At 39.1% G+C, this 10213-nt stretch overlaps 1 protein-coding gene across 1 annotated transcript in view; it reads right to left on the bottom strand.

Annotated features, from left to right (window-relative positions):
* ATP6V0D2 (ATPase, H+ transporting, lysosomal 38kDa, V0 subunit d2) overlaps nucleotides 1-4350 on the bottom strand; it is a 41134-nt gene extending 36784 nt beyond the window's left edge. The window contains exon 1 of the mRNA XM_011968054.1: nucleotides 4183-4350. Within this exon, the coding sequence (XP_011823444.1) occupies nucleotides 4183-4265 (83 nt within the window). The 5' untranslated portion in view covers nucleotides 4266-4350. The remainder of the gene's footprint in view (nucleotides 1-4182) is intronic.
* Nucleotides 4351-10213: the final 5863 nt, after the last annotated feature.

Genomic DNA, 10213 nt, shown 5'->3' with positions numbered 1-10213 from the left:
AGAAAGAAAGAAAGAAAGAAAAGAAACGAAACACTATGATGTGATAAAGCTCAACTTCCTTAGCCTGGCATCAAAGACTTTCCGTAACCTGACTGGAGTTTGCATCTCCAGCCTCCTTTCCCCACTTCCTCCTTCCCATTTGGCACACACACTCCAGCCAAAACTGAACTGTTCCTCACGCATGGAACAACCTTCCCATCTACATGTTTCAGCCCCGGATGCTGAGGCTTCTCCCGTTTGTCAAATTCTACACTGTTTCCAGGCTCAGCAACATCAGCCCTTCTGGAAGGCTTTCCAGAATCGCGGAACTGAGTCCTATGTAAGTTCATATCTAATCTCTACCCCTGACTAGCTTTTGTGAATTCTTTGAAATTTGTGAATTCTTTGAAAACATCAGCATCTGTGTCTTGCCTGTAAGTAATATGGAAGGAATTATCCTAACCCATAGCGCTGATAGGAGGACTGAGAAGGGCAAACAAGAAACATTGGCACTAACACCATGTCTCAGGTATATCCACAATTCCTTCCTTACTTGACCTATGGTCATTTCTTCTACTTACTTACTTATAGAAATGGAGAGCTATTTGGGAAAAACAATTTCAGCTACATCTGTAGTCTAATTCTTTACATGAAAATAAATTCTAAGATGGACCAAAGTTTTAAATGTAAAAAAATGAAACAACATCTGTAACAACAAATAAATAGAAGAAAAGACAAGTGAATTTATTCATGAATTTGGAGTGGAGAAGGCCTTTCTAAACAGGGTACAGTAAAATACCCAGAAGTCAATGAATAAAAACATTGATGAGTATAACTAATTTAAAGCATTCAATGTTTCCACAGCAAAAAACACCCCACAAACATAAAAATTACATTATATCATACCAAGAAAATAGTTTTGCAACATATATTATGAGGGCTAAAACTTTCTTAATTTACAAAGAGCTGTTATACATCATCAAAAACTGCTGAAAACTCTAATAAAAATAGGCAATTAGGTCATGTATCAAATCCACATAAATAATAAATATGAAATGATGCATTTCACTCATGAAGAAATATAAATTGAAGCAAAGAGATACTATTTTTTTAACCTATTGGACTGACAAAAGTTAAAAAGAAAATATCCAATGTCGATAATGGTGTAAGGACACAGGCCTTTTCACAGGCTGTTTTAGGGGATTCAAACTGGTGCTACCTTTGTTGAGTACTTAGAAATATTTACTAAAATATGAAAATGCACATTCCTTTGATTCACCACTTCCACTGCTAAAAACTGAGCTTAGAAATAAGTTCAAGACCTGCATGGAAATAAGCTAATTGGTCTACGGCCATACCACCCTGAACGCACCTGATCTCATCTAATCTCAGAAGAAATAAGCTAATTGCAAAATTTTTTGTAATGGGAAAAAATAAAAATAATTTAGCTACTTGTCAATAGATGATTGGTAAATGGAGTCATGACACATATAGTCAATTCTATGCAGTTATTTAAAAATTATGATGTTTTCCAGGCATCATGGCAGACGTCTATAATCCCAGCAGTTTGGGAGGCCAAGGTGAGAGGATGACGAGCCCAGGAGTTCAAGACCACCCTGGGCAATATAGTGAGACTCTGTCTGTAAAAACAGAAATAAATAATAAAATAAAAAGAATGACATTCGCAAGCATATTTCTAAGAAATATTAAGTGGGAAAAAAGTACAGAAGGAATATGTTTCCATTTGTATAAATTCGAAATGTATGTGTGGGACAGTGTGTAGCAATAGACACACATACATGTAAGTATTTTTCTGGAATAACACATAAGAAACTGAGAAGTGGTTACTTTTGGGAGAGAAACTGAGTGGGGGAAGAAGGGGACATGTGATATTTTTATTTTATGCTTTTCTGAACTCTTTAAAGATTGTAATCATGTCCCTTAATTACTTTTCTTTTTTTCTTAAAGATATCATTCATTAAGTAAAGTTGATCTTCAGATTGTATGATGTGATGTGAAATCCCAAACAGAAGAGAATTCCTTTACTTCTGCTCTTGCCTGCTGTCAATAATAGGAAATTTGCATTGGTTTTCCTTTGTGCCAAAGGCCTAGGAATGCAGTTCTGTTTTCATGGAATATTTTCTGGTTGCCATATTTAGATGCCAAGGAATATCTGCTACAGTGTGAGAAATCTTGCTGACTGATATTTTCCCCTGAAATTAAAGGCATGTGTAGAAATTAAGGTCCACTTAACTTTGTTCAGCTCAGCAAGTACATTTGGATATTCTTAGTTCCAATCTCTTGTTTGCAGGACTCAAGGGCAGAAATACTGTTATTTGTAAAGTGGAAGAATGGATGATGGAGGCTGGGCATGGTGGCTCACACCTGTAATCCCAGCACTTTGGAAGGCCGAGGCAGGTGGATCACCTGAGGTTGGAAGTTCGAGACCAGCCCAGACAACATGGTGAAACCCCCGTCTCTACTAAAAATACAAAATTAGCTGGGCATGGTGGCACGTGCCTGCATGCCTCCTTCCCATTTGGCACACCCACTCCAGCCAAAACTGAGGTTGAGGCAGGAGAATCGCTTGAACCCTGGAGGCAGAGGTTGCAGTGAGTCAAGATCATGCCAGTGTACTCCAGCCTGAGTGACGGAGTGAGACTCAGTCTCAAAAAAAAAAAAAAGAAGAAAAAAAGAATGGATGATGGAGATATAGAAGGACAAAGAAAGAATAGAAGGATAGAGGGAGTATCTTCCTGGTCAGATAAGTGGATTCTTTCATTCCCTGGTCCTTGAGGCAACACTGTCATTTTATTGTTCAACCAGACAGATGCTGAAACTGCTCTTTCAGAAGGAGTCTCTGCCTTCTACCTTTCCAGGCTTTCTCTTGTGATATTTTCTTGGAATCTGCCTCTAAAAATCTTAGGTTGTCTCCCAAAGCCATGCCTTCACACAGCCAATGCCCAGTTTCCTTTATTCATACAACATGTCTCTAATTTCCTTTTCTAGTACTGAGCAGTGTTTGACATGAAGTCCTGTTCTTTTGTTCCCCTTTGACTAATCTTTGGCTTGTATTATCCAGCATTTTTTTTTTTTGATATTTTCTTTCCACAAATATATTGATGCCTTAGTGCCAGGCACTAGACCTGGGCTAGGACCTAGTCTTCAGAACTTTGTGCTTTACATCTAAATTTTATCTGCATAACACACAGCTCATCCATTTGTGGGTCTTTGTTCTGTTTTTCAGCTAGGAGAACTGGAAAGGCACAAACCTATTTCAAATGGTCCATTTCAGCACTAAGTAAGATTTATCAATTAGTGTCATAAAAGTGCAGTTTACTATTATGTGGGAGTTCAATTTTTTTTTTTTTTTTTTTTTTTTTGAGATAGAATCTCACTCTGTCGCCCTGGCTGGAGTGCAGCAGCACGATATCGGCTCACTGCAACCTCCACCTCCCAGCTTCAAGCGATTCTGCCTCAGCCTCCCAAGTAACTGGGACTACAGAGGAGCGCCACTACACCTGGCTGATTTTTGTATTTTTAGTAGAAACGGGGTTTCACCATATTGGGCAGGTTGGTCTCGATCTCCTGACCTCATGATCCACCCGCCTTGGCCTCCCAAAATGCTGAGATTACAGGTGTGAGTCACCGCTCCTAGCACTAGATATTTTTTAGAATGAGGAGCTCATGTGTTGCACAATTGGAACTGTGGGTGATGGATAAAAATAAAACACATATAACTTTCACAACAGCTACTTATACTGTTACAAAGGGAATTAGCCGTGGTATATGTGACCTTATGAATACTGTGAGATATTGTCAACCCCATCCTCAAAAGTGATATAAAAATGTCACATAACATTTACCTTCATCACTAACACCTTAAACACTGGCAACACTTTTTTTTTTATTATTAAATGAAAACTGAAAATATTCCTTTAGATGGAGGCTACCACCACTGATACAGTCATGTTTATAAATCAATGAAATCCATTTTCTAATGCAAAAATGTGGCTCTGTGAGCTGATCAGTTGCTAAAATTTGAATGAATTTAAACTTACAAACAATGGAAAAGGTCTTAAGTCTCACTCTGGCTTAATACCCCTCAACCCCGTAACTGTTAGGGGTCATCCACACGAGTACTCTTAGGGGTCATCCGCACAAGTACATTGGGGCTTATTGGGGCTTCCTGTCGTCACTTACGTCATATAGGTGAGAAATGTGCTAAGGGGCTCCAGGGAATGATTCCGGAAATACTCAAATTCTCCACATAGTCTTTTCCTCATCTCGGTGTCAATTTTGGAAACAGTAAGAGGATTTGTTTGATTAGCCAAAAAGTTACCATAGTCAGTAGTCTGGAGATGAATTTTCAGGTCTGAAATTAAATAAAACCCAATTCAGGTTAAATTTTGAGCATACACAAATAGCTTTTTCAACATTAGTTGAATTCATGATAATTTTATGGTACATACATATGTATTATCTTATTAGATTTTAATATGAGGTCTAAATATGATTTAAACTTGATCTCTAAAGCAACAGAAAATGTAATGTGAATATGGATAATCCAGCACACCACAAAATGTGTTTTTCTTTTGTTTTGAGAGGGAGTTTCCCTCTGTAGCCCAGGCAGGAGTACAGTGGAGGGAGCTCAGCTCACTGCAACCTCTGCCTCCTGGGTTCACGCAATTCTCCTGCCTCAGTCTCCCATGTAGCTGGGACCACAGGCGCATGCCACTATGCCCAGCTAATTTTTGTATTTTTTAAAGTAGAGACAGGGTTTCACCATGTTGGCCAGACTGGTCTCGAACTCTTGACCTCAAGTGATCTGTCCACCTCAGCCTCCCAAAGTGCTGGGATTACAGGCAGGAACCACTGTCCCTGGCCCTCACAAAATATTTCAATTACCTAAGAAGTCTGGTATTATTTAGAAGGTCTGAAAAAAAAAAAAAAAAAAAAACTAACAAACACCTAATCCACAGATAGCAAACAGGTTTTAGCCATTTGGAAATAGCTACCTGGGAAACTGTTGAGGATACTAATGCTCCATCTCAGCTTGATGGAGAAGATAAATGTATTAGTAGTAGCTACCGTGGGTGTGGGGGCAGGTGGCATGGGCAGTCATCGCTGCTCTGTTTCAGTATCCTTTTATTACAGATGAAGAAATTGAAGCTCAGTGGGACTAAATGGTGGAGTTATCTAATGAGATTGAAGTAGGAGATTAGTCCCCTTATTCTTATAACCCAGCATCGTTTCCACCAGACCATGCCATGCATCCGTTAAATGTCATCCATTTTGGTTGCCAGGTAATTGGATTGAACTGAATTTCAGCTTTGTTGATTGTCACTTCCTCCTGAACAAACCTTGTGTTTTCTAGCATCCATACTTCAGTCAATGCTGACCCAACCCCACTCTAGAATTTTTTTCCCGCACCCCTTTTCAGATTGGCTTATTATGATCTACCCTTCAAGGTCTGGTTGTAACATTAAAATAATAGTTGCCAGTGATTGAGTGCTTATTAGGTACTAGGTACTGTACTGAACTTGTATTATCTCATTTAATACTCAAGGCAATTTTATGAGGTAAAAATGATTTCTATGCCTTTGTGCAGATAAGAACACTGAAGCTCAGAGAGGTTAGTAACTTGTTCAAGATCACATAGATTAAAAAATTAAAAAACCTCACGTAGATAAGCTGTGATTCAAAACCAGGTATACCTGACTTCAAAGTCACTTAAAACTTTATTTTATTGCCAACCAATTCAATTAGATTATCACTTGCTCTGTAAAGATTTACTTATCTCAGGCAGAATTATTCACTCTCACTCATCTGAATTTGAAAGTACTTTGATAAAACCTCTAGCATAACATCTATTATAGGATATTATATAGTCTTAAGCATGTTAACCCAGAAGGCAGTTACACTATCTTAGTTATATATTTTATCTGTGACTGCTTGTGCAGAACCCAACATGTAAGTGTTATTGCATATCTGAGTGTCTAAAATGTCCTTGGCAACATCCAGCGCACATATGGAGCTTATTGGATCTGCATTCAAACATTTATTAAGCATCTATTACATGCTGCCAACTACAGGAGACCCAAAGATAAACCAGACATATTCCTCATTCCCAAGGAAACTCACTGTTTGGTAAAGGAGGAGGCAGCCACAGATGATTCAAACAATGTGTTAATTCAGTGATAAAGATAAGGTCCTTGATTTATGGGAACATAGAAAATGAGACCCAGATCCATAGCGATAGGAGCAAGAAGCCTAGGAAAGTGTCTTGAAGGAGATGAGCCTTAGAATACTATGTTAAGAGTGGAGGAAGAGGGGAGAAAGAATAAGAATAGGGGCAGGCATTCGATGACTTAGTACAGGTGTGGTGTGTGCAAGGAGCTCAAAGCAGTTCAGTGTTGCTGAAGCATTAAGTGGGAGAGAAATAAATTGAAAATAGAACTCCCATATGATCTAGCTATTTGGATATATACTACCGGGTATATATCCAAAGGAAACGAAATCAGTATGTTGAAGAGATATCTGTACTCCTACATTCATTACAACATTGCTCACGATAGCTAAGACATAGAATCAAGCTAAGTGCCCATCAACGGATGAATGGACAAAGGAAAGGTGGTATGAATATACCATAGGATACTGCTCAACCTTCAGAAAGAAAGAAATCCTGTCATTTGTGACAACTGAGAAGTAGAGTAAAGTAGTGGTCATCAAAGGGCGAGGAGTGGGCCAGGAGTGGTGGCTTATGCCTGTAATCCCAGCATTTTGGGAGGCAGAGGTGGGAAGATTCCTTGAGCCCAGGGGCTCAAGGCTGCAGTGAGCTATGATCACGCCACTGTATTCTAGCCTGGGTGACAAAGCAAGATCCTGTCTCTACATTAAAAAGAAAGAAAGAAAGAAAAGAAAAAGAAAAAAAGAAAAAAAAAAGACAGTGGGGGACAGGTGAGAGGGTGAGGGATCGGAAAGATGTCAAAGGATACAAAATTCAGTTAGATTCAGTTAGACAAGAGGAATAACTTCAAGAGACCTATGGTACAAAATGGTGACTATAGTAAATAGCAATGTATTATATTTTTAAAATCATGTAAATAGTAGATTTTGTGTTCTCCCCACAAAATTTGGTATGTGAATTAACATATATGTTAATTCACTTGATTGATAACGTATAGGTCACATTGGGCAGGCTTCCAAATTAACCTGCCTGGCAGAGTTCTTACGATGCCTATCCTGTCCTGTCCTGTCCTGTCCTATCCCAGAGTAAAGAATCTTACCGTGAGTCCCTCAAATTGTTGATGTACTGATTAATACATAACCTACTGGCACTGAAAAGGACATTGATTTGTTTCTGAATCATCAAATTTTGGTGATTAGTTTCTGCATCATGAAGTTTACTGATTGTCTTGCATGTAGACATTGTAGCCTGTATATCATCTGTAGCCAGTGATTGTAACCTCTATATTGTGACCTCCAATGAAAAGAACAACTGTAGTATGAAGAGTCCTCCTCTGTTCTTCTAAACTTTCCCTTAAAAGTCTTCCAACTCACAGCAGACTCTGGGACACACCCAGCTTTGTTGCTGTGTCTTCCTTGATCGGTCCTCACACTTGGCTTCCAATAAACCTTTGTTGAACTATTTCTGCCTTAACAGACTTAATTTCGGTTGATACAACAATTAATACATATATTAAAACAACGTAGGCTGGGCGTGTAGCTCACACCTGTAATCTCAGCACTTTGGGAGGCTGAGGCGGGTGTATCACTTGAGATCAGGAATTCCATCCAGATCAGCCTGGCCAACATGGTGAAACCCCATCTCTACTAAAAATACAAAAATTATTTGGGTGTGGTGGTGTGCGCCTGTAATCCCAGCTACTCAGGAGGCTGAGGCATGAGAATTGCTTGAAGCTGGGAGGCAGAAGTTGCAGTGGGCTGAGACTGCGCCACTGCACTCCAGTCTGGGCAAAGGAATGAGAGACTGTCTCAAAAAATATAAAATAAAATAAAACATCATGTTGCATATGATAAATATATGCAATTTTTGTGTGTTCATTTCAAAGGAGCGGTAGAGAAGGGCAGGTAAGAATTGAAGCCAAAGAAATAAGCAGGACTGTCCTAAGGAGGGTTTGGTATGCCATGTTTAGCTGGAGATAACAGGAAGCCACTAGTGCGAGCTATGAATTGACTGCTCTGGTAGCTGGGGGAGGGTGGATCTGCAATTAGGGACAATGTGGTTCTTGCAGTCTTCCTCAGTGTCTGGAGTAGATTTTGTGTCAGAAATGCTGTTTATCTGATGGCAGAATTTATTTGCTCAATTATCTATTTAATTAACTTAAAACAATTCTACTTTGTTGCCATGCCTTATTTGGCTTTCATTTTGGCATTTCAGATTTTTATGCAATTTGACAGTTTGAATCCTCAGCACCAAGGAATATTTGCCAACAGAAGTGACACAAATGGTATTTCTTTCAAAACCATGATATTTTGCTCATGTGACATATGTTTCTTTCAAGCTAAATAACTTTCAAACCTTTCAGCTGCCAGGGACATCCTGAAATTAAATGTCTCAGTGTTTCAGACCCTATAGGAATCTTACAATACTGTAATCAGTGAAAAGGCAAATGGAATAGAAGGAACCTCTCTTTCCCAGCACGAAAATGATCCAAGGGATGCTTGCTTTCAGATTCTAAGAGAATCTTAGGGTCTGAAATGCACTCTGGGATGATGATAGACTGTCAATAATAACAACAATACTCACAGTTTTATAGTTTTCAAAATGAGTTCACTTAATTTTTGTTCCTGCATTTCCCTAAATGCTTATCTAAACAGGTATGTGAGTAATAAGAGTTTGTGGTAAAATAAATTTGGAAGGCACGAGCTTCTTTACTGTAGGAGTTGAAAGCCTTTACTACATGAAAGTGATTTCTTCGAAAAGAGTATGGGACAGAACCTCCCAAGCCACTAAAAAATAAAGGGCTGCCCACAGAGCACACTTGGGAAAATTACACTACTTTTTATCTAGAAAGGTAGCATGGCAAATGGTGTTTTTTCCTTTTTTTTTAAAATAAGGAAAAAAGAATGTATTCCAAACTGTAGGATCACCACCAACTAAATCAATTTAATAGGTGTCACACAGCAATAGAATTAAAAAAAATAGATTATACCATTTTAACAAATAGAGTCTATACATAGTGTGAATGTGTGCCTGCATGTATGCACTCAGTCATAATATAAACATGCGTTTTGTGTGGGTTGCAGTCACTGTGTGAAGGGAATTATCTGCGATCACTTGGCTAGCGAATGAGTCAGGATAGGGAAGTTAGACTTCATGATTATTGTCTACTAATTTGTTGGCAGACTATTTTTAGAACATTCCTTTTTGCTGGGCGTGGTGGCTGATGCTTGTAACCCCAACTACTCTGGAGGCTGAGGTGGGAGGTTTGCTGAGCCCAGGAGTTTGAGACCAGTCTGGATAACATAGGGAGACCCTGTCTCTACTAAAAATAAAGATGAGTGATTGTCTACTGTTCTATCCAAGCAGCCTCCTGCCTTTCCCCACACTCTGCTGCTGCTGAACTTGGGGAAATTATCTGACTTTTCTGAGCTCAGTTTCCTCATCTACAAAATGGATATAGTCTATGCTTTCAGGCTGTTTCGGGGATTAAACAAGATTGTCTGGTACAGCGGCTCACGCCTGTAATCCCAGGACTTTGGGAGGCCGAGGTGGGAGGACTGCTTGAGGCCAGGAGTTTCAGACTAGACTGGGCAACATAGCAAAACCCCATCTCTACAAAAGAAAAAAAAAGTTAGCTGGGCGTGGTGGCACATGCCTGTGGTCCTCCTACTCAGGAAGCTGAGGTGGGAGAATTGCTTGAGCCTGGGAGGTGGAGTGAGCCGTGTTCAAGCTACTGCACTCTGGTTCAGGCAATAGAGTGAGACCCTGTCTCAAAAAAGAAAACAAACAAACAAAAAAAGATGATGCAGGTAGGTAAAGAGCCAGCATAGAAAATCCACCACAAAATATTATTTTTTCAATTGTACTCACCTATCTCCAAAATAAATTGCTAGGGAATTCAGCTTTTATTCTCTAAACCAGAATTTTTCCAACCAACCTATTGGAATCAACCATCAAATCTGATAATTACTCAGACTTTTAATAAATACACCAGAAGATGTACAACCGGACACTTCTTTTTCTTTCTTTTTTTTTTTTTTTTTT

Source organism: Mandrillus leucophaeus, unplaced genomic scaffold (assembly GCF_000951045.1).
Source record: "Mandrillus leucophaeus isolate KB7577 unplaced genomic scaffold, Mleu.le_1.0 Scaffold826, whole genome shotgun sequence".
NCBI classification, from domain to species: Eukaryota; Metazoa; Chordata; class Mammalia; order Primates; family Cercopithecidae; genus Mandrillus; species Mandrillus leucophaeus.
This window is presented reverse-complemented; position numbering and strand designations above follow the sequence as displayed.